Source organism: Mchenga conophoros, linkage group LG3 (assembly GCF_057382185.1).
Source record: "Mchenga conophoros isolate Kocher_MC1m ecotype Shallow Benthic linkage group LG3, M_conophoros_male_GT1.1, whole genome shotgun sequence".
Classification (NCBI taxonomy): domain Eukaryota; kingdom Metazoa; phylum Chordata; class Actinopteri; order Cichliformes; family Cichlidae; genus Mchenga; species Mchenga conophoros.
In genome coordinates this window covers 12,781,664-12,806,690 of record NC_140528.1, presented here as the reverse complement: position 1 = coordinate 12,806,690, position 25,027 = coordinate 12,781,664, and the positions used below count along the sequence as shown (strand labels likewise).

The 25,027-nt window shown below is 41.9% G+C and overlaps 3 protein-coding genes across 3 annotated transcripts in view; 1 reads left to right on the top strand and 2 right to left on the bottom strand.

Annotated features, from left to right (window-relative positions):
* LOC146577301 (stonustoxin subunit beta-like) overlaps positions 1 to 7,811 on the bottom strand; it is a 15,933-nt gene extending 8,122 nt beyond the window's left edge. The window contains exons 1-2 of the mRNA XM_085252948.1: positions 4,829 to 7,811; positions 2,661 to 2,834 (exon numbers count right to left, since the gene is read on the bottom strand). Of these exons, the coding sequence (XP_085109074.1) occupies positions 2,661 to 2,834; positions 4,829 to 5,091 (437 nt within the window). The 5' untranslated portion in view covers positions 5,092 to 7,811. The remainder of the gene's footprint in view (positions 1 to 2,660; positions 2,835 to 4,828) is intronic.
* LOC146577283 (protein NLRC3-like) overlaps positions 1 to 25,027 on the top strand; it is a 682,649-nt gene that overhangs the window by 132,244 nt on the left and 525,378 nt on the right. The gene's annotated exons all lie outside the window — the stretch shown is intronic.
* Positions 8,476 to 14,030, bottom strand: LOC146577300 (NLR family CARD domain-containing protein 3-like). Its single transcript, XM_085252843.1, has 6 exons — positions 13,994 to 14,030; positions 12,182 to 12,311; positions 11,825 to 11,926; positions 10,754 to 10,832; positions 10,406 to 10,592; positions 8,476 to 10,277 (listed from the first exon to the last, which is right to left on the bottom strand). Exons 2-6 carry the CDS (start codon positions 12,298 to 12,300, stop codon positions 8,476 to 8,478), a joined length of 2,289 nt encoding a protein of 762 aa, XP_085108969.1. The 5' UTR covers positions 12,301 to 12,311; positions 13,994 to 14,030.

The window sequence follows — 25,027 nt, the reverse complement described above, 5'->3', positions numbered from 1 at the left end:
GCCTCACCCAGACTCTGCCTGCAGCGGCCCCCAGCTAAATTGAGTTTGAGACCCCTGTCCTACACCATAAATCAGTAAGAGAGGGTACGACCTCTCTCATGGCCCCAAATGGTGTGTGCATGCCAGAGCACTCTGGAAGGCACACAGAGTCTTTACAGACTACTCAGGATCAAACCTCTATCATTATGCAATCGATTATACAACTCTAAGCATATATGAGTAAATATTTCTAAGCATAAATGACAATCAACAATATAAACCTTACAGCTGGTTTTAATAACAGAATTCATTTGTTTCTCAAATGAGAAAGAGCTATCGAGAAACACTCCTAAATCTTTAGTTCTGAACTTTTCCAGTGGGCCAAGGTCAACATTATTAGATAATGCTAATTCTTTTCCCTTACATTATAACAATGTGAGGAGTTAATGCTAAGTATACTGCCATTAGCGGCTAATTCTAATTAGGGGTGAATAATTATTAGTAGCTAATGCTAATATCGTTTTTCCTTCCCTTTTAACAATGTGAACAGCTAGTGCTAGGTAGGCTGATGCTAGCAGCTAATGCTAATTTGACGTGAATTAGCATTATATTAGTGAGGAGTTAATGCTAAGTAGGCTGCCATTAGTGGCTAATGCTAATTTTAGATGAAAAAGCATTAGCAGCTAATGCTCATATTGTTTTCCTTTGCTTTGTAAGAATGACAGCAGCTAATGATACGAAGTCTACCATTATTAACTATTGTTAATTTGATGTAAATTAGCATTATCCGATAATGGTAACCCTTTTCCCCTGCATTATAACGATGTCAGGAGTTAATGCTAACTAGGCTGCCATTAGGGGCTAACTCTAATTAGGTGAATAATTATTAGCAGCTAATGCTCATATATTTTTCCCTTCCCTTTTAACAATGTGAGCAGCTAATGCTAATTTGATGTGAATTAGCATTATATTAGTGAGCAGTTACTGCTAAGTAGGCTGCCATTATTAACTAATGCTACTTTGACGTGAATTAGCATTATGTGCTAATACTAATACTGTTTTCCCTTACTTTTTAACAATGTGAGCGGCTAATTCTAAGTACGCTCTTGTAAATAGCTAATTCTAATTCAGTGTGAATTAGCATTATTCAATAATGCTAAGACTGTTTTCTCTTACTTATTAAAAATGATAGTAGCTAATACTAATACTCTTTTCCGTTGGGTAACAACGATGTGAGGAGTTAATGCTAAGTAGGCTGCTTTTAGAGGCTTATTCTAATTAGGGCTGAATAATTATTAGTAGCTAATGCTAATACCGTTTTCTCTTTCCTTATAACAATATGAGCAGCTAATGCTAATTTGATGTGAATTAGCATTATATTAGTGAGCAGTTACTGCTAAGTAGGCTGCCATTATTAACTAATGCTACTTTGACGTGAATTAGCATTATGTGCTAATACTAATACTGTTTTCCCTTACTTTTTAACAATGTGAGCGGCTAATTCTAAGTACGCTCTTGTAAATAGCTAATTCTAATTCAGTGTGAATTAGCATTATTCAATAATGCTAAGACTGTTTTCTCTTACTTATTAAAAATGATAGTAGCTAATACTAATACTCTTTTCCGTTGGGTAACAACGATGTGAGGAGTTAATGCTAAGTAGGCTGCTTTTAGAGGCTTATTCTAATTAGGGCTGAATAATTATTAGTAGCTAATGCTAATACCGTTTTCTCTTTCCTTATAACAATATGAGCAGCTAATGCTAATTTGATGTGAATTAGCATTATATTAGTGAGGAGTTAATGCTAAGTAGGCTGCTTTTAGAGGCTTATTCTAATTAGGGCTGAATAATTATTAGTAGCTAATGCTAATACCGTTTTCTCTTTCCTTATAACAATATGAGCAGCTAATGCTAATTTGATGTGAATTAGCATTATATTAGTGAGGAGTTAATGCTAAGTAGGCTACCATTAGCAGCTAAAGCTAATTTGAGGTAAATAAGCATTAGTAGCTTATGGTAATACCCTTTTCTCTTGTGTTATAATGATGTGAGACGTTAATGCTAAATAGGCTTCCATGAGTGACTCCTTTCCCTTGCATTATAAAGATGTGAAGAGTTTATGCTAAGTAAGCTGCCATTAGCAGCTAATGCTAATACTGTTTTCCCTTTCTTTATACAACTTGAGCAGCTATTGCTAAGTAGGCCACTTTTCTCTGCTAAGGATTTGTGTGACCATGATGGAAACTCTGATAAGCTAATGCTGCTAAGCTAATGCTGTTTATGGGCCCTGTTAGAATCAATATTTCATTCTCATTCTGTTGTTTGAGAACAATAACAGAAAAATGTGCACTTGAGAACAAATTTATTGTGAATTCAGCTGTGAATGTACAGTTTGTCATTATTTAAGCTTCCATTTCCAAATGTTAGCTGACACTTTATTAGGTACACTGGTATCTATATCAGGTACACCTGTGACCTAAATGTTCCTGCAAACAGACTCCTTGGAGACCCCTACATAAATATCCATGAACTATCCAGCTAGACTAGTGTGTCTGTCCCTGAAAATATTCCTGCATGTGTGATTGTTCATGTGTCATCTGCAGGAAACAAACAGGAAGTGAAGGAAAGACACAGGAAATGTTTCCAGCTCTTCCTCCTCTATCAGATTTTCTCTCCATACCTGAGAGTGTCCAGCCTCCGGCCTGGATCCTTCAGTCCAGCCGAAAGCAGCTTAATTCCTGAAACACCTGGATGATTGTAGCTCAGGTCCAGCTCTCTCAGATGGGAGGGGTTGGAGCTCAGAGCTGAGGCCAGAGAAGTACAGCCTTCCTCTGTGATCAGACAGCCTGACAGACTGCAGACACACAAAACAACAATCTATCTGTCAACAGTTGTTTTCTCTTTGTCACAATAACATCTATCCATCCATTGTAACTTTATTTATAAGTGACAATACCCAACAGACAACAACAGTCATCTGAAGCTGTTTAACAGTGTAAGGTAACCGCCTCCACTGTGAGCAGCACTTGGTGATGGTGGGAAGAAGAACTCCCTTTGACACAAAGATCCTCCCAGTGAAAACAGGCTCCAGGAGGAGCATCTACCATGACTGGTTGCAGGGTGAGGGGAAAGGGAAGAGATGAGCTCAGAGAGACAAGAACAAAACAGAGAGACAAAAGTTAAGGACATGCAGTAGTGACATATAAAAGCATCAGGAGTGAAAAGAGGGGAGAAGAAAGCAGAGCATCATGGGAAGTCCACCAACAGCCTGAGCCTATAGCAGCATAACTAAGGGATGGTTCAGGGTCACCTGATCCAGCTCGAACTATAAGCTTTATCAAAAAGGAAAGTTTGAAGCTGATCTTCAAAGTAGAGAGGGTGTCTGTCTCCTGAACTCAAACTGGGAGCTGCTGCCACACCCAGTCCAACATAGCCAGGCTTTCTTTGCTGCTTTGACAAAACCTCAAATCCCAGTCAGAGATGGTGAGCATCATCACAGTGATGATCATTTCTCTGTAACCCAGGCTTTCTGCTTCAGGATCTGTGCACGCTCACAGAACAAGGAGACCTTTAAACATCATTTCACTAACTGGATGGACTGAGCTCAGCCTACAGATGAACTGGTGCCAGAGATCATAAAGAACATCAAACAGTCAAATTCAACACTTTAATGGAAATATGAGATTAATGCTGCAGACAATCATGAAGCTGCTGAATTCATGAACATCAAGAATGCAGCGAGTGGTAAAATAAAGATTTGACCTCAGTGTGCTCAGTGTTCCTGTCTATTCCTAACATATTCCTAACATGATAGCTGCACTTTAGAGCTCTAAAACTGGAACTGACACATGTTTAAACTCTACATGTTACTCAGTACATTCAGTTCTGACACTCGCCCACAGTCCAACAAAGGAAACATGGAGATCACATCAGTTTGTCATCAAAGTCTAATTATTAGGGCAACTTAACCTGTTATAATCTGGTTAACTCATTAACTGATTAACGTCAGCAATTATTTTAATCACAGTTTTTAAAATCATGATTATTGTGAAAGTGCTCACTGGCTCTGAATATAAAAGCCATGGGTCACAGGAGGGATGTTGATCAGTGCTGGCTTGAAATGGGCGTCATTATGCGTCTCAGCCAATGGGAGCATTGAGGGTGGGCCTAATACTACTGCAGCGCTCACATGACCCAGGACAGAAAGAAAGGGGCGGGGACAGAAACATGGAGACAGGTACAGATCTTTGACATGTTCATTTTAAACTGTTCCAGGAGGCAGTGTTGATACAACTAAAGTTATCTGTTGTTGAAGAAGTCGGTCTGAGGAACGTTCTTAGGATCAACAAATGACGGCATGTATGAGCCTCAAGACGCAGCATCACAAGAAGAACACATGAGCTGTACAACATGAACCAGCTGTTACAGATGTAACACATGAGCTGCTATTAAACATGATGTATTTCTCAGTGTCCTGTCTGTGTGTGAGAGACAAACAGCCTCTGTATGTGTGTGTAAATACAGCATGAATATGTAGAGGACATGTTTGTGGATATAAGTAAATGAAAGCTCTGCGTCATTTGAATCTTCTTGTTTCTGTTGCAGGTCTGTGACTGAACTTCTGGGAGGAGAAACGTTGGTTTCATGCTCTGTGATTCTGTGTTTTGTCATCTCTCTCAGGTGATGGAGAGCTCAGATGATGACCCCGCCTACGTGGTCAAATTCAAGTCTACATTCAGAACAGACCTGGAGACACGCAAGCAAAATGCCAACATTGTATATGTGAAAACTGCTGCTGGAGCCAGATTCAAGGAGCTCAAGTGTTTACCCAGATCTTACTGAACTTACTGCAGGAACAGAGGGTTGTTGGAGGGAAACCTGTGGAAGCAACAACATCCGAGCCACCAGAGAAGAAGTTGGCCCTGTTGGTGCTTCATCAGAGTGTGAACAGGAGGAAGACTCAGCTGAGAACAGTGTGGTGGATACAGAGCAGAGCCCACCATCAGTACAGAGGCCTGTCCATTAGAGTGCTGCTCCAACATGCAGCACATGTACTTGGCCACAGCTGCAACATCTGTACCTGTGAAAGCTTCTTCTCTGTTGCTGCTCATATTGTGCAGAAGAAGAGAGTTTCTTTATCATCAGAAAATGTCAATGAGCTTGTGAGTCTCAGCAGCTGGCTCGGTGCAGAGGAGGAAGAACATGTCAAGTCAGAGGAAGATAAATGCAGTTCATGTTGTCAACTCAACCTGGACTGTTGAAAGAGTTTTTCTTTGTCTGGTTTCTGACTGAGATTCTCCAAAGGAAATCCAGCACAAACACACACTTCACACACTCAAAGTCCTGCACAGTAAATGAGCTGATGAGCGTTTGTGCTGCTGCCTGATAACAGAACAATAGTTCTGCTGCTTCCTGTTCTGCAAACACACATTTATAAATGTTCACTTGCTGTTGATCAAAGGTATGTTGGTGGCTCTGGACGCTGAGGGAACTTTGTAAAAAACTAGATCAAATGTTAACGTCCTGGCAGAGGCAAAGAACTTTGATTTGATATTTGATTAGATTCATGTTTCAGCTCAGACTGACAGAAATATTTGAACTGCTGCTGTGTTAAAGGGAACACTGCTGTTAGAAAGCACCTGATCTGTTTCTGCACACTGAATGTTGCACTTCTCATACTGCAGTACTATTAAAATAAGTACACAATGCACTACTTTTGAACTCATGATTGAATGTTGCTGTAACAAAGCCATTAATGTGATTCAAAGTGTTCATGGTTTCCCAGCACAACAAATGATTGCACAAGTGTGACTGATCCACTTTCTAATGTGTGTGTAGCCCACACTGTGTGTCACTGTGTCACAGGTGAGTCTGTGTGTCCAGGTTCTATGAGGACAACAGGATATAGTGACTGAGTCCAGCAGCTTAAAGTCTGACTCCATCCTCCATTTAAATAACTCACAGCAACAACTGAATAGCTTTGCCTTTGTGTAGCTGACACTTCATTTTAATCTCCTTCTATTCTGGTTCATCTGGTCTCAGTTTCTATAAGCACACAGGTTTCATCAGGACTCTATGACCTCAGTAATCTTTGCTGGGCCTTAATGCTCTGAACAAAGCTGCACAGCACAAGACTAAATAGAAATGAATCAGTCTTTCATTCTCACTGCTGTTTGACTTCAGCTCTCAATGTCCCACCATAACCCATGGAAAGAATTACTGTCCATCCAGGCTGCTGAACATGAAGCTGATGAAGGTGGAGTATTGTGAGGGCTGATGGAGATGATGATGAGGAATCCAGGAGCAGTGGGTGGATGGCAGCATCAGCATGAAGGATCAGTGTGAGAACACATCATCATCCACAAAGGAAACCAGTCTGAGTGTCTGACGCTCTTGTTAGAAAGACGCAGTCCCAGCAGTTAGCTTGTCTGCTAGTTAGCTGAGAGCTAACTCACTTGTACATTGAATACCAAACTGTGTAAACCAGGGGTGTCAAACATATGGCCCGTGGGCCAAATCCAGCCCATGAGATAATTTCATATGTCAAATATTGATGAATTTTCAGGCTTGCTGATAATCAATGTGAGCACGGCTGAGATTTTATTCTGATGAGCAAACCATGTGGCCAAACACTTTAAGAGACAGACTGGGATCATACCATTATGTGAAAGAAGACATGTCCCATAGACAGCAAGGGTAGTGGTAGAGACCAGTACACAGAGAAATGGGAGCTGTACTGAAATGCAAGCGTGTCAGGAAAGAGTGAAAAGGCAAAATGAGCAGCATCTGGCTGCATTTCAGTGATATTGGAGAGCACAAAGCTGAGTGCAACATTTATACAGGAGATATACAGGAGACGCTGAGAGCAGAACCGATAAAATTAAGAGGTGGCTAAAGTGAGACCCATTTTTATTTCCACCCATTTTCCACTGTGGAGGACAAAAGGTTTCAAACTGGTCCAGGTCTTAAACCTCACGTGTTCTTCCTAATAGCAGTAAATGGATAGAAATAAGGCTTTTATGAAAACACTGAATAAAACTTGCTGCCTTTAAAAAGACTAAATGTACAGTTCAGTATTGAATCCTACATAAAATAAACTATATATAAAGTGTGTCTGAATGGCAGAGATGCAGAACTATGTGCATGTAGCACAGAGCCACGGCTCAGTGTCTGAATGAGTCTCACAGACCTGAATGTGCTGTTGAAGCCATTTATAATTATAACGTAATTCTTTACTCGTTTGATCTGCTCCTTACCACAAGCCACCAGACGTAGAAGGTTTTGGACTTTTAACTATATTTTCTGAAGTTTTACAACTTTTCTTACTGTTAAAAACCTCGTTATGGCCATTCATGCTGTACAAAGTAATTAGACATGTGTGGTATCTATAGAAACGTCAGAATCTCAGCTAAAAGTTCACAAAACCATCTCAACAACCACCAAACAGCTGAAACAGCAGGTGAACAGATCACACAAAAAAGATGTAAACACAAATCCCCCTGATCATCTGTTTTTTAAACATGAAGGGTCGTTTTGGACGTTCATTTACTGCTGGTTCAGTGAATTTTGGTTGGACAGTGATGAAACCTGCAGCCTCAGAATCTGTGAGAAGTCTGCTTTCAGCTCGCAACAGCATTGTTGTGTTGTGTGCTGTGGATCCACCTCTGCAAACTCATCACTGTTTCACCATCATGTTTCTACTTAGACAATAACAAAGGAAGCAGTTCCCAGGAACTACTTCCTGTCTTGTTAACATAAGAGTACGTTGCCCTTCAAAACACCTCCACTTCTCCTCTTATTAGAGGACTGCCTTATTATTAATCTGCTAATTCTGTCAGTTGATGAAAGAAAAATGCTTGATCTCAACTGAGAGTTTCCAGTGTACAGCGTGGACTCTTCAGTCCTTCAGACAGAAGCTTCACGCCTGAATCCGTCAGGTTGATGTTACTCAGGTCCAGCTGTCTCAGATTAGAGGTCTGAGAGCTGAGACCTGAGGCCAGAGCTTCACAGCTTCTCTCTGACAGGTCACAGTTACTCAGTCTGAAAAATAACAGATAAACAATTACAAAAATAAAACACTTATGTTGAAGTGTAATGAGATACTATTATATTTAGCAATATTCCATCTTGTTTTGTCAGGAAACTGAGCACTGATGCAGAGCAACATGTGGAGAGAATCAGAGGAGAAGAAGTGAAGAGAGAACAGCAGTAAAACAACACTGAATTGTTCAGTGTGCTTTTGATATCAACAGAATGTGTCAAACTTCTTTATTTTGTATTTGTTTTAGTAGAATTGATGATTATCACTTAGATAACAACCACAGGCCAGAAATATTTCAGAAACGTGGACAATTTGTGCTCCATTGTATTCAGTATTGAACAAACTGAGTACCGATGACCACTTAATATTTTTGATATGTTATTTGAGTTGTTCCACCTGATCTGTGTTAACTAGAATAAACATTTAAAAGCTAAAGCTATGATCACATATGTACTTACAGAGCTTTGTTGGAGGCTTTGACCACTGGCAGCAGCCTCAGAAGAGCCTCCTCTGAAGCAGAGTATTTCTTCAGGTCAAACACATCCAGATCTTCTTCTGATGACAGTAAGATGAAGACCAGAGCTGACCACTGAGCAGGAGACAGTTCATCTGTGGAGAGACGTCCTGATCTCAGGGACTGTTGGATCTCCTCCACTAGAGAACGATCATTCAGTTCATTCAGACAGTGGAACAGATTGATGCTTTTCTCTGCAGACAGATTCTTACTGAGCTTCTTCTTGATGTACTGAACTGTTTTCTTATTGGTCAGTGAGCTGCTTCCTGTCTGTGTCAGCAGACCTCGTAGGAGACTCTGATTAGTCTGCAGTGAAAGACCCAGGAGGAAGCGGAGGAACAAGTCCAGGTGTCCATTTGGACTCTGTAAGGCCTTGTTCACAGCACTCTGGTAGAAGTGTTTCTCTGCAGATTCTCCTGTTTCAGACTTCTTGGATGTTGTTTGTTGTTGTTCCAGCAGATTGAGTCCAGAGTTGCTGAAGGTCAGATGGACATGAAGAGCAGCCAGAAACTCCTGAACACTCAGATGGATGAAGCAGAACACCTTGTCCTGGTACAGTCCTCTCTCCTCTTTAAAGATCTGTGTGAACACTCCTGAGTACACTGAGGCTGCTCTGATATCGATGCCACACTCTGTCAGGTCTGATTCATAGAAGATCAGGTTTCCTTTCTGCAGCTGATCAAAAGCCAGTTTTCCCAGAGACTCCATCATCGTCCTGCTCTCTGGACTCCAGTGTGGATCTGTCTCAGCTCCTCCATCATACTTGACCTTCTTCACTTTGGCCTGAACCACCAGGAAGTGGATGTACATCTCAGTCAGGGTGTTGGGCAGCTGTCCTCCCTCTCTGGTTTCCAGCACATCCTCCAGAACTGTAGCAGTGATCCAGCAGAAGACTGGGATGTGGCACATGATGTGGAGGCTTCGTGATGTCTTGATGTGGGAGATGATCCTGCTGGCCTGCTTCTTATCTCTGAATCTCTTCCTGAAGTACTCCTCCTTCTGTGGGTCAGTGAACCCTCTGACCTCTGTCACCATGCCAACACAGTCAGGAGGGATCTGATTGGCTGCTGCAGGTCGTGTGGTTATCCAGAGGCGAGCAGAGGGAAGCAGTTTCCCCCTGATGAGGTTTATCAGCAGCACATCCACTGAGGTGGACTTTCTAGGGTCAGTTAGGATTGTAGTTTTGTGGAAGTCCAGAGGAAGTCGACACTCATCCAGACCATCAAAGATGAACACAACCTGGAAGTCTTCAAAGCTGCAGATTCCTGCTTCTTTGGTTTCAGTAAAGAAGTGATGAACAAGTCCCACCAAGCTGAACTTTTCCTCTTTCAGCACATTCAGCTCTCTGAAAGTGAATGGAAAAATGAACTGGATGTCCTGGTTGGCTTTGTCTTCAGCCCAGTCCAGGCTGTGTTTCTGTGTTAAGACTGTTTTCCCAATGCCAGCCACTCCCTTTGTCAGCACTGTTCTGATTGGTTCGTCTCTTCCAGGTGAGGCTTTAAAGATGTCTTCTTGTCTGATGGTTGTTTCTGGTCTGTCTGGTTTCCTGGATGCTGTTTCAATCTGTCTGACCTCATGTTCATCATTGACCTCTGCAGTCCCTCCCTCTGTGATGTAGAGCTCTGTGTAGATCTGATTCAGGAGGGTTGGGTTTCCTGCTTTAGCGATGCCCTCAAACACACACTGGAACTTCTTCTTCAGGGTGGATTTAAGGTTACGATGACAAACAGCAGCTTGAAGTTCTGAATGAGAAGAAAAATAAACACTCAATTCCAAAAAGAACTAATCTTTAAAACATGTTGCTCCATCTTCCATCTCTGGAAAATGTTCATTTATCCAGCAGCTTAAATCTTTAGATAAATCCTCTTACTGCTCTGCAGATGGTCAGCCAGCTCCTCCTGCTTCATTCTCCTCAGGAAGTCCACTGTGATCTTCACAAATGCCTCTCTGCTGCTGCTCCTCTGACTCTCTAAGCATTCTGGGTAATCTGGACTCAGAACCTTCTGGATCTTCTTCAGCTCGTTCTTCACAAAAGTGATGATGTTGTCCTCCAGCAGCTGGAACAGAATATTTATGAATGAGCCAATCAGACTGAAATCATGGAGCCAAACATCAGATCCATGTTGGACACACTGACGATCCACTGGTCTACAAAGAGCAGCATGGAGATGACTGTGAACAGAACAGATGTAACAGTAGTTGTTGTACATGTACAGACCATAAATATGGAGTCCAGCTGTGTTTGATGCTGCTGGGCAGACTGACCACTGGGAACCTCTGAGCTCTGCTGCTCCACTCTGTGGAGGAACCATGAAGGATTAGATCCACACAGGATAAAGATCCAGGAGTTTCTGCTCAAATAACTTCATCTGAATCAAGTCTGTCAAGTTTTAAACTCTCAGATTGTGAACATATCAGTAATTTTCAGTCTGTTTTCATGGACGTCCTTTCAGTGGTGATGTCAGGGATGATTTTGAAGAAGCTCATCAAACTGAACCATCAGCAGATCACTGCTCCAAAACCAGAACATGATCCGAGTCTCCCTCCACCACCAGAACACCAGCTTTACTAACGTGGTAGATCAGTGTAGTACAGATCAATAACTGATGAGTCATTTGATCAAAATCACTGAGTGCTTCACGTCTGACCCTCTGATGCTTCTGTAGACATTTTGCATATTTAATGAATGTCTGACAGTTTTACATTCATTCTATGAACACAGTGGAAATGTTGTGTTATAGTCTCCATGTTGTTTCCAGCATCATAAATTCTTAAGTTCAGAAAATTAGATTCTTTCTTCACAGCTGAAAAACAACAACATTTATTCTCTATTGAAATCTGCATCGTCCACTCCAAAGGTCACAATCTGAAGGTAACATCTGGTTTTGTTCCCTGTGGTTAACTCTGAGCATCAGTATGGTGGGATTTATCCACTACATCCACACCACTGTGGTTCAGTGTTGTCCTGATGGAGTAACAGCAGCCAGTATGATCCAGGCTTTAGCTGCTGGGTCTCTGTGTGACCTCTCAGACTGTTTAACAGATCAGACACAAAGAGAATCAGAGCAGCTCTGTTCTTTAAAGACAAACATGAACCCACTCAGGTCACACTTTCCCCACAGATATGAGCATCACTGTCCTCAAACAGCAAATGACCAAGTCGAACATTTGGATCTTTTCTCTTTCATTGTTTTCTTTTTAATGAATCTTTGTAACAATCTGAGGATGTTTCAGGTCATATTTATCCAGGAAACACAAACATGTAAAGGAGTCATCACAGCTCTCTGACCTCGTTGCTCCAGGTTCACCACTGAAGGCTGGATTTAGCTCTTTGGACCAGTCACTCCTCACAGACGGACAGCTGGACCCTGCAGACTGTGACCTCTGACCTCTGCAGACACAAACATGATTGAAGCAGCTGTGATCACACAGACTGCAGATAATGCAGCTGTTTCCTGTCAGTAACATCCTCTTAGATTAGAGTTCAGCTTTTTACAGGAAAACTGGACAAAACTGATTTTTGTTACAAACTCATTTTCATTTCCTCTCAGCTCACAAACACAGTCAGACAATCAACCAGAGTCAACACTGATTATAATGTCAGTGCAGAATTATTTCTGTTACTCAGTGAGTTCAGCTCTCTGACCTCGTTGCTCCAGGTTCACCACTGAAGTCTGGATTTGGATCTTTGGACCGGTCACTCCTCACAGACGGACAGCTGGACCCTGCAGACTCTGCTCTGTCCTCCTCTTCCTCCATCATCATCTTCAGTCAGTCTGAGAGGTAAACCACAAACACTCAGTGAGTTCACATTAACAGGAGGAACTGAGTTACAGTCGCTGACCTATGACCTGTCATGTGACCATGAAACCAGGTCAATGTGTCTGTAGGTTCAGTCATCCAGGTCATGTGATCTAAGGAGCTTGGAGAGAAAAGAGACGTCTTTAAGTTTCTGGAAGACGTTTCATCTGAGAAGCTTCTTCAGCTCTAAAACCAAACGGTGGAGAGTCCCAGATATTTAAACCTGAGAGGGAAAGAAAGCATGTCGCTGACCCACCACTGATGTTATTTCAAGGAGGAAACTGAGAGCCTTTGCACCAGGAGCACAAACATCAGCTCCAGCAATGATCCACTGATGTGTTTTTATTCCATGTATGAATGTTGTTATTGACAGAGATGACGTTTGTGTGTCAGTGATGCAGTGACTGTTGTTGTTACCTGTACAGGCTGGTTAGACTCTATGAAACAGATCATACAGATCTCTGCATGTTAGAAGAGACTATTAAAGGTCATGAATGAGACAAAGGCAGGGAGGCGTCCTTTACAGCTAAACAGCAGAGTGAGAGAACAGCCAGCACCTCTACATTTATCACATTATACAGCACATGTATGATACTGACAGGGATGAGAAGAATTTAGTGATTCTGATCCCATCATTGATATTACTTATTGATTCTCAGTAGCTCTGCTCTGACAGTCACCACCATCACTGAGCAGCATATCAAAGACATTTGTGCACATTAACTGCATGTTGTGGCTCAAATGTTTGTGCATGTTGGAGGCATTTCCTCTTTGTTGTGATCAGTGTTGGTCATTACTCAAAACAGTCATTATTACACATATTACACAGAACACTTTAATTAAAAGTAATGGAGTACGTTACTTCATTACTCCTCATAACATTACTTTGATGTTAAAATGAACAAATGAGCATGTAACAACATAAAGCTGAGGTACAGCCCCACACACCAACACAGATCCTGATGAGGTCACGTGATGTTTCTCTGAGTGTTTATGAACACAAATCAAAGATGAAACAGCACAAAGACACTTCAAAGTGATTCTACTGTAGAAACATGAACAGGTAGAAACCTGCAGCCTGACTGCTCATCACTTTGTTACCTGTTCAAGTTCAGCAGCAGCAGCTCACTTTATCACGGTGCTGGTCTGGGGTCAGTGTTTACTCAGCTTTAACCTCACTCTGGGTTCTTGGCTAGCTTAGCGTTAGCTTAGCTTTAGCTTAGTGTTAGCATGCTGTGTGGCTAGCTTAGCGTCAGAGCTCTGCAGGTGTCTCGTGTGTAAATATTAATCACAGTGACAGTAAAGGAGGTAAAGGGCTGTGACGTCATCACGTACGCTGCGTCCTCTGTGGGCTCTGAGTGAACTCAAAGTACAAACTACAAGTACACAAACACGAACGTAGCTCAGAGTGGCGGACACACTCGGCCTCGTTGGTCCAGCTGTGAGTCCGTTACCGTGAACTATGGAGCGGCAGATTTGTGCTGAACTAAGCTGCACACAGCTGATGTTAGCCAGGAAACATTACACACTGACTTTAATGGAGAGACCGGAAATACAAACACACACAGTTTGTTGTGTGAAGAAATCAAACACGAGCTGAACAAACAGTAAAGTTCCTAAAGACAAACTGTTAAAGGAGGAAACAAAGCAAACTTACAGTTTCTTCACACACCAACAACAAGCTCCACTCCACGAAGTTCAGGAAGTGAAAGAAAACTTTGAGCAGGAAGGAAACACCCAAAGAGACGTTTGAGGACAATCAGGAGCATTGGAACACTGTGCTGCGTTCAGGTGCACCTCGGAAACTCCAAACCTCTGGCAGGCTGTGATTTATTTCTGCTGGTTTTCCTGTTTGAAACACAAACATCCGTCATCACTTTGTTGTTGTTCTTCCTGCAGCGTTTAAATATTTCAGCACTGAACTGATGTTTCTTCAAAGCTCATTTCAACCTGTTGAAGTCATGAATGAAAGTGCAGACTGAGAGTGGATCACATGATGTTTGAGGTGTGTCATGTGACATGTTCAGTATTGTCACACATGTCTAGATTGTCCCTGATATCATAACTGCTCAAACACTGATGATTATATTTGAAGAATTATTCCTGATGGCAGCAAAGTTTGAATGGAGCTCTCTGTCTGTGCTGATTTGTCGCCCTCTGGAGGTCAAAGCACAAACTGCATGATGTCACTGTAACCACCACAGAGACAGGAAGTGTTTTTATGACTGAAACACTGAAATGATGCTAACGGCTGTCGTTAGGCTCACTGACAGCAGTGCTGATGTGTTCATGTCAAACACTGGCTCAGGTCAGACTCCTTCATCCTTCTCCAGCGTGAGGCCGCCCTCAGACCCACAGGAGCCCTGACCTTTGACCTCCTGACCCTAACCATTTTAGTCTTGTTGCATCTTTAAATGCAAATCCTGTGAAATGGTCAGGGGCGGCTCTAGAGAAATTTTCTTAGGGTGGCAAAATCAAAGCCTTTTCCCCCCAAACACATATGCAGGTGGTTACATGTGGTTAAAATGATTCAAATGCAGTAAGTATGCACGTTTTTCATATAAATATAGTCTATAACTTAATTATTGTCTGTACCCACATGATTACACACTTTAGTTACATGAAACATGTGAGTTTTGATGTTATGTACTGTACAGCCTGTATATTAAATACATATGTAGCCCAATAAGTATAAACTCCAGAAAGCTACACAACATGGGGCGCTTCATTTACAAACACAAGTCTAACTTAAGTTTCACTGTTTTTGTTAGAAAACAGTCACATTGTTGCAGCTTAAATGACACAAAATGTCAGAAATCTGCACTGTCATGAACAAACATGTAAACCTCATTTTTCATGATTTGTTGGATTCACCCTCTGAGGTCTGAAACACAACCGGACATTTGTGACTCCTTTGAGTTTACGTTTGTATTTCACCCTCAGATTGTTTCATTTTATTTTTTCCTCCTCTTGCTTTGTTTGGTATCTTTTCAGCTCAACTGAATTTAGTTGTTTTTTCACTGACATACTGCATTAGTATTACTATTACTATTAATGTAACTATTACTGATCTGAAATCACACAAAGAACCTAAAATCCTAGCAGTATTTTTTACTGTAAAAAAACCACAGACGTGTTGGGTAAATGTTTATAACTTGAAATGCAAATATAAATTGTACATTTTGTAAACAGATACAACTATTTATCTAAAAATGCAGCCAATACACCTGCTGTTTTTTCTTTTTCTACAACCATTTAAAATAGCACTCACCTTCCTTCATTTCCACAGTGTAACATCCACCCACCTGTGTAAAATCCAAAATTCCCATGGTGTTGTTCAAAATGTGCTCTGGCACAATCATAAGCATCGCTTGCTACTGAAAACAAGAAGAAAGCCGTCCTGCTATGGGCTGAACCATTTGTTAATGTGGAGGGGGGGACACTATGGAATATATCCAGTTCTAGCATTTATATTCACTGCTGACTGTAACTACGCTCAAACTGTTAAACTTATTTTAATAAACAACACTGTCATATGCAAAACTGGGGTGGCACTTGGGGTAGCAAGGGATCATTTTAGGGTGGCACTTGCCACCCCATGCCACCCTTCTAGATCCGCCCCTGCTGATGAAGCCAACAGGTTCGCTTCATTTGCAAAAAGCAGATATGAGTTTCTGAGGCCACAGTCTTCTGTGGCAGAAGGGGAATCAGGGGAAGCCCTGGAGGAGTCCACCACCCACCAGAAACAGGTCTGAGCTCTCACTGCAGTTGTAAAGGGGCTACACAGCCCACATGAGGCTGAGGGATGCAGCCTTCTGTCAGACTGTCACTAACACAGAGAAACACCCGTGTACACTCATACTCATGGGCACATACACCAATCAGCCTCGACCCTTTCTTCCTTTGCATTTGTGGTTTGGTGCCATAAATGCACAACATAGAAGAGCCACCTCGACGGGACAACACTCAGCGGTTCATCTGTCTCTCTTCCACAGCATGTCTTTATCCTGTCTTCCTTCTCTCACCCAAACCAATCACAGCAGATGGCCCCGCCCCTCCCTGAGCCTGGTTCTGCTGGAGGTTTCTTCCTTTTAAAAGGGAGTTTTTCCTTCCCACTGTCGCCAAAGTGCTGCTCATAGGGGGTCATATGATTGTTGGGTTTTTCTCTGTATCTATAATTGTGCGATCTACTGTACAATATAAAGCGCCTTGAGGCGACTGTTGTTGTGATTTATATAAATAAAATTGAATTGAATTAAGAAGCTCAGAAACAAAAGTGTCTGGACTTTTTTAAGTTTCTTGAAGACATTTCATCTGAGAAGCTTCTTCAGTTTTACACTGTGTGCACAATTATTATGCCAGAACTATTTTTGAGGATTAATGTCATTATGGACCAAGGACAGTACTCTGGGTCTCCTGCAGAACAACTCGAGCTGTGATACCTGAATGAAGAGCCTCTGCTGCTTTAAAGAAGGAGGCTCGAGGCAGAGGTGAGGTGCAGACCAACCAGCTTTTATTCAGCAACTTTAACAGAAGGATCAGAAAAATAAAACTATACAGCACAGTGATGCTGACTGAAGCCACAGTGAAGGAAAAAATGTCCATCCCGGTTTTCCCTCCAAGGCACGAGCGATAAGCAGAGTTCTGTCCTTTCCTTCTAAGATTCCTAATTATTTAAAGTAACACTCAGGTATGCCATTCAGCTGGGTTAGTTACGACGTCGGGAGCAGCTTGGGAGAACAAGGAAACACAGACTGCTTCAGGTTGTCTTCCCAAATCGACTCAAAGGTTTATTTAGTACATAACAGCTTATATAGAGGAAAAAAAGGTTCGTGTGTCAGCAAGTTCTCAGTTCAAACCGGTACAGACCAAATAAGGAAACGTCTTCCTGCCTTGTGAGCAAAGAAGTATCCTGTGTGTAGTTTATCAGTTCAGCTACAATTTATGATCATCCCAGCAAAATACACTCCTAGACATAAAATACAGAGTTCTTTCATTAGTGAATTCTGAAACAAACCACCTAGCCTTTAACGAGCCTTTTCCAGGAGATAAAGAAAAAGGGAGGATGGGAGTAAGGAAGTGGTCTCGTCTCTGTGGTGTTTTCGACCTTGGGGTACCAGCTTGTGAGTCTTACACATTAATTCTTGGGTCACAGAGAAAGAGAAAAACAACTAGTAGATGGGCCTTATTGAGTAACAGTTTTCCTGTATAAAACAATATCCTGTAAATGCTAACCGTGGTATCAAAATATCACAACAGTTCTCTCCTTTTATCATGAAATGATAACATAGTATAAAGACAGAATGTAATAACATAATATAAAGACAAATCATAACTGTAACTGGTCCTTCGAGCAAGCTTAATATCAAAAATTCTGAGAGCGTATACATGGTATCACACAACAGACAATAATCATCAAAAACATGCTGCAACGGTTACAAAGGCTACAATTAGTTCCTTCCATTTTCCAAACGTGTCCTGTAGCCACTTATCTAGCCACTGACCGTGGCCTGCATTGGCAATTAGTTCTATCTTCAATGCTTCAAGTTTATTCATAGCTTGTGTGAATGAACCGTTAGGGGCGGTGTTATTGGGAATGAAAGTACAGCATACATCAACGGTTACTAGACCACAGGTACCGGTCCAATTAACAGGTAGAGCTAATCTAAGAGTATTATTGCACATCCAATAAGCGTGTGGGATTGCTCTAGTTAGGCGCGTGACCATGTGTGATTTAACTAACTCCCCCCAGTCAGTGTCATTTAAGACACCCTCTGGGGGAACAATGATCGATTCTCTGCTCGAACTTGAACTGTGTGTGTGTTCCTCCAGATATGATACAACTTCAGCCACAGAGACAGCTAGCCATGTCCCATTACAGCGTGCACCTGGGGAGTCAGAGAAGAATGTATAGTTATCCTTTGTATAATCTATGTGTGTGTCTGGGCCAGTTAACTTTAGTCTGCGCAGACATATCATACTAGTATTAAAATGGAGAGGGATCTGTCCTAAGGGCAGTGAGGGTTTTAACCTACTCTTAGGGCGTTTCATTGGGGCGCAGGTCCCTGCGGTGTCATTAGATAACTTCAATAATTCGCCTAATGGAGTCTCAGGGTTAGTTGGTGTGTGTGTGTGTCTAAGTAGGCAGTCGAGAGGGCTCAGAGTCAACTGTAAAGCGTCTTTAAAGAGAGCATTATCTCCGCCGATTTTCTCTAGTCCCTCAGTGAGGGGGAAACCGGATATGGGGTATCCTACTATTACCTGTTCTGGATTAGCCTTTGAACAGACATAACAGTTACTGTTTCCTAAATCACGAGCGGCTGTTCTGGCATTTTCATACCAGGCGTTAGCTCCTGTTCTAGAGGGCGCATAAAATGGTTTATTAGTGGCGTCTATGTTGCTATTTACTGATTTTAGGGAACGTAATGAGTGCATTAAGTAGGTGTCTTGCAAAATAGAGCATGAGGTATCGTCAGCAAAATATGACCTGCAGAAATGTGAACATGGTTGCAGTTTACAATACAAAATAGCAAAGAAAAATCCTAAGGTTAATGCGATAGATATGATAAATAACCTAAATATATAAGAAAAACAGTTCTTCAGTCGTCTTCTGGCCTGGTCCCAGGTTCGAGAGACACAGAATAAGCGTCGTATGATGACAATGGGCATTTCATTTTCTCCATTATCAGGATGAAATGAGTCTGGCTTTATCAGGTTAGACATCATGTGGTACTTTTGGCTTTCTGTTCCTGCTGGATGTTTGAGTACCTTGTTGTTGTTCTTTCAGGCGTTGTGTGTTAATCAGTGATTGTGTGTGTGTATGTACATTGGATCCTGGCGCTGGCTCGCCGGAGATGTCGTCTACCCGTGTGTTTATTTGCTCTGGTTCCGGGCGTTGGCCCGCCGGAGATGTCATCTGCTTGATCCGACGCCTGAGATGGTCCGATTGGGCTGGTCTTAACCCTGCTGGCATGAATCCACTGAGGTTGTCCGTCTGTGAGGATGCTGGTTCTTCGTCACTGCCAGTACAGTCTGGGGCTGGAACACACGCGGCCTCCCAGAGTGTCCTTGGTTTTAGTGACTTCTCCAACACGCATCTCCTTGTCTCCACTGGTGGAACTGTGGAGGGGAAAGGCTGAGAGAGACAAACTTTCTGATAGTTATTATTCAGTGTTTCTACCAGATTGTAGACATAGTCGGACAATGCAATATCTACATCACCTTCTACTAGCGGTGCCCCTCTGGAAGCTGACCATGGTGTTGGAAATAATCTTATTTCAAATCGAGATAATTTGGTTACTGCAGATGGAGTCATTCTAATCTCACAGAGGACTTGAGGAAGTAATTTGACCCAGGTCATTCCTGTTTCTATCATTGCTTTAGTCAGGCGATTTTTTTTATGGTCCTATTCATTCTTTCTACAACTCCTGAACTCTGAGGGTGGTATGGCACATGATATTTCCAGTCTATTCCTAGGGTTTTGGCACACTTTTGAATTACTTCTAATGTGAATGAAGATCCTCTATCACTGTTAATCTGGTGAGGTATTCCGAATCTGGGTATTATTTCATTGCTCAACTTTTGACAGACTACTTCTGCAGTTTCTTTTGAGGTTGGATAAGCTTCTACCCATTTACTAAATTGATCCACTATTACCAGTAAGTACTTGATGCTTCCTTGTGCTGGCATATGTGTGAAATCAATTTGTAATGTATGAAATGGAAAATCTGGTTGTGGTAAATGCTGATGTTTTGCTTTTGGTCTCCCTACATTAGTTCGTGCACATGTTAGACAGGTTGCTAATATGCTTTTTACTGCATGTGATGTTTTCTCAATTACAAATCTTAATTTTATTGCCCCTATTACCCCTCTTTGTCCGACATGACTCACACAGTGAAAATGTCGGGCAAGGACTGGCATCAGGGAATATGGGAGGGCAATCAAACCCTTAAGATTTTTATATAAGCCATCTCTGTCATCTAAGGTACAGTCATTATTCTATGCAGAGGATTGCTCTTGTATGAATTTTAAATCAACATTTGTTTCTAAATAGTCTGGGAGTGTAACAAGTGGCAGCTGTAGGGGCACAGATAATACTTCCTGTGGAGGTGGGAGCTGCAGCCTTGGCTGTCACATCTGCTAAGGCATTACCTGTTGCTTCGTCTGTGTCAGCTGTACTGTGTCCTTTCGTTTTTTACAACTGCAACGGCCGATGGCAGCTGTATAGCCTGAAAAAGTCTTTGAACAAAATCAGAATTTAGCAATTTATTTTCCATCAGCAGATCTAAATCCTCTCTGTCTCCACAATGTGCCAAAGTCATGCACAACGCCAAATGCATAGCGGCTGTCTGTGTAAATCGTCACATGCTTATCCAAATGTAGCTCACAGGCGCGTATTAAAGCCATGAGCTCTGCTTTTTTTGTGCTGAGTGAAATGGTAATGAGTGAGCCTCTAGTATGATGTCAGGCAATGTCACCACTGAATAGCCACAAAGAAATGAGTTGTCATTCGGCCTTGAACAGGACCCGTCCACATAAACCGTGGCTGAGTCTGGGATAGGTGTTTGCTCTAAATCTGGACGTGGTGCTGTGGATTCCTGTATACGTGTCATGCAGTCATGATCATCAAGCCTGTCTGAGCCATCCTGTCGGTCAGAAGAACACAGCATAGGATCAATAAATGTGCTGGCGAATCAGGTGTGCTGCTCGCTTTTATGGTGAGGTTTGCATATGTTGTGTAGTTATGTTTGCTAGAATGGTCGTGACCTGGTGATTGGTGTGTAGAATAGTGTCATGTGAGAGTGTGAGCTTCTCGCAGTCCCTTATCATGATAGAGCAAGCTGCTACTGCTCTCAGGCAGGCCGGCATTCCTGAACAACCACGGACAGCACCTTTGAGTGGCGGAGATCAGCATTCCCTTTAATGCATTGAAAGAGGCAGTCATTTCTGTGGACCACAGTATTCGAGGAGGCTTCTCTTTTTTACAACAGTCACGCAGAATGTGGTCATGAAAAGAACAGTCTGGTATCCACTGTCTGCAATAGTTCACCATGCCCAGGAAGGACAACATTTCCTTCTGTGTAGTGGGACGAGGGACAGAGGTCACAGCTTTGACCCTGTCTGCAGTCATGGAATGTTTTCCGTGAGACAGTGTGAATCCCAAATATTGAACAGAAGTCTGACAGTACTGCATTTTCTTTGCTGATGCTTTGTGGCCAGTCTTTTGGAGGTGCTGGAGAAGCATGTGTGTAGCAGTTTGACATAGTTTTTCACTTTCAGCACAGAGGAGGAGGTCATCCACATGTGGATCAGGGTGCAGCCCTGGAGGAGTGAAGCACCATTGAGAAAGCAGCAGAGCTGTCTATCATGCCTTGAGGCAGACGAGTCCAAGTGTACTGCTTATTTCTATGTGTGAATGCAAATAACGGCTGTGTGTCTTCATGCACAGGTACTGAGAAAAAGGAGCGGAGCATAAATCCACCACGGTAAAATGTGTATGCAATGCATGTCAATATTCTGTGAACATCTGAAACGAGAGGTGGCAGAGGAATGTTGACTGCATTAATTTGCCTTAAGTCTTGTATGAAACGCCATACGCCAGGTTTGTTAGGCTTTGGCACAGGATTGACAGGAGTGTGGGCTTTATTACTTCTGTAGTCAATAAATCTCCTATCATGACATCTAGGGCTGCGGCTTTTTCGGCAGAAATGGGATGTTGCTTGACATATACTGGCTTGTTGTGTTTTAATAGGTGTACGTGATAAAGTGTACAGTCAATAAATCCTATATCATTCTCACTTTTAGACCACAATGTCATATTCTGGTATTCAGCTGGCAACGTAAGTGCAGAAATAGTACAGTGGATAGGGTAGGTTAGATCTATGTGACGACATGGTGTAGTTATGTCATAAACTATGTCTGAGTTATGTGACAAAATCACTGTTTGACCTTAGAGAAACAAAAGTGTGGCTCCCAGTCATGGGATTACCTGGTAGTGGCGTCTGTACACGTTTTTTTGGCACAGTGTGTGACATAGAGTACCGGACAAAAAGGATGTTGAGTTCATTCTCTGCTGAGGGTCCAGCTGACACAGAGGATGTTCCTTCTCCATCATGTCGGTACATAGGGCAGAGAAAACATAAGCTGTTATCAGTGTCAGCAAACATTTCACCCTTTATGTTAAATGAAATACACAAATTCATTTTTGCTCTGGGTGTCTGCGGCTGCTGGAAAACTGAGCTAAATTTGCACCTCTAGCTTGTCCAACAGTGCATAAAGCGTTTTATGAATACTAGGATAGATTCATCAGGCTTCTGTTTACACATAGTTACTGCATTTAAGTCAATTTTGTCTCTGGACATTGTTAGCAGGAATTCCTTTAGATTCTTAAAGAAATCGGTGATTTTGTCATTATTTACCCACAAAAACTCTGCAGTTGTGGATGCTTTATCATGCTTTGGGTCTAATTCACCTATCTCTCTTATGAGTTGTGACTCGGTTACTCCAGGAATGCATTGACACAATATGTACCTGTAATCCGGACCACCCAAATGGTGATATCTGGTACTTCTCTGTAGTGCAGAGACAAAGGCTGTAGGATTTTTAAGAGGATCGGGAAGCTCTTTAATAGTTGTCACTAATTCTGAGATTTTAGGGGGCTGAATACAACACTGATCTCCTATTATCATAAAGGGGTAAGCGTCATTGACGTCACTAGATTTTGGGTCTGTTTGTTTACTACCGCGAGTGTTGGCGTGAGGACCTTTGTCATTCCGGCTTTGTTTTTCCTTTTTTCCTTTTAGATAAGTCTTTATTAAAGTTCGGGTAACAGGTATTTCTTTAGCTACCTCTAAACCTCTAGCTACGATATCGTGGCGTTTCATGTGGGTGTCTATTGTGGACACTGCCTGATGCAAAAGTTTTTCTTCATAGTCGTCTGAATTTTTTCTCATAAGTTCCTCACATTCTTCTTTCAAAAGTTTTTCTCTTTTTCTATGTTCTGCTAATTCTTCCTTGCGGCGTATATATTGTTTTTCCTGATCCTGTTTAAAGAGATGGCTAAGATCCGTTGCATGTGATTCAGATTTTTCGTCGCTTTCTTTTGAGCTGGTTGGATCAGAATGCTGACATTGTTTGCGTGCAGCTGCTACAGCGACTATTAATTCGGTCTCATCGTAATGAGGTGGGGCTGTAGGCTGAACGGCTGAACATGCAAGACTAGCTTTTCCTGCGGTAGGTTTATGTTCTTTGCTAGAGCCTGCACTAGTTTTATTTGATGTTAAAGCATCTACACCTGGTTCCGGTCCCTTTTTCCATAGTGGTAACATTTGATGTATCACGTCGCGGCATTCTATCATGTATTTTCTACAGGACTTTTTAAGCAGACTACTTTTCTTATCACAAATGATATTCAACATTTCTACTGACCTGTTTTCTGGCGATAATCGTTCGGGATAGGGCTCCGAAAAGAAATTAGAATGCATTGTACTTACAGTCCGTAAGTTGTAAACAAAGTCAGTCACATAAGCACTTCCGCATGTTCTGGATACGTGATCATGGACGTCTTCACCGATTCGCGGACGTAGGTTACACGTAACCGGAAATGGGAGTTGTACTGAACCGTTATTTGAGACTTTATTTTGTATTTTATTAATTTTTGGTTTTACAGGTACTTTAGATTTTTTATCGGACCTGTCTGTGGTCTTTGAATTATTCTGACCCATGTTCAGTGATTTCCAGAGGGGTTTACACGCTTGAAGGATTTATGTTAGTATTTTCGCTGCGGCACAGCTGAGGTTACTTTAAATTTATTGCTAGCAATTTTTGTTTGGGTGAGCAACTCTCACTTAGCGAGCAACTTCTCGCTTAACGAGCAACTTCTCGTAAAACAACAGGCAACTTCCTGTGTCTTTCTGCTTTTAATTTACTGCTTTTAACCCTTGTATGGTAATCGGGTCTGTGAGACCCGTTTTCAGTTTTCTTTCGTTTTTTTTTTTTTTTTTTTTAAACAAAATTAAATTTAATTATTTACTAGCTTTCTCTGAGTGAGCAACTTCTCACTTTTTAACGTGCGTTTCAAGACAACAGGCAACTTCCTGTGTCACTTTTTCTGAGTGAGCAACTTCTCACTTTTTAACGTACGTTTCAAGACAACAGGCAACTTCCTGTGTCCACCAACACCACACAAGGGTTAATTTACTTTATTCGGGGACTGAGGAAGTCGTCAGTGTATCTCTCTGGATCACTAAGTGAAACTTCGTCAGCATATCCCGTTTTTTTATGGATCGATCACTGAAAGAGGTATAATACGGTCTTTATATAAATATGAAAGACGCATATTTACCTTCTGTCAGTCAATCCCACTTCTGACGCCAAATTGAAGGAAAAAATGTCCATCCCGGTTTTCCCTCCAAGGCACGAGCGATAAGCAGAGTTCTGTCCTTTCCTTCTAAGATTCCTAATTATTTAAAGTAACACTCAGGTATGCCATTCAGCTGGGTTAGTTACGACGTCGGGAGCAGCTTGGGAGAACAAGGAAACACAGACTGCTTCAGGTTGTCTTCCCAAATCGACTCAAAGGTTTATTTAGTACATAACAGCTTATATAGAGGAAAAAAAGGTTCGTGTGTCAGCAAGTTCTCAGTTCAAACCGGTACAGACCAAATAAGGAAACGTCTTCCTGCCTTGTGAG

Bases quoted from the DNA above. Each gene is read 5' to 3' on its own strand.
- LOC146577300 (XM_085252843.1), bottom strand. From the start codon at position 12,300: ATGATGATGGAGGAAGAGGAGGACAGAGCAGAGTCTGCAGGGTCCAGC. The intron at 10,833-11,824 runs GTCAGAGAGCTG...GTTCCTCCACAG, and splicing joins GGTGAACCTGGAGCAACGAG to AGTGGAGCAGCAGAGCTCAG. The intron at 10,278-10,405 runs GTAAGAGGATTT...CTTCTCATTCAG, and splicing joins GGCTGACCATCTGCAGAGCA to AACTTCAAGCTGCTGTTTGT.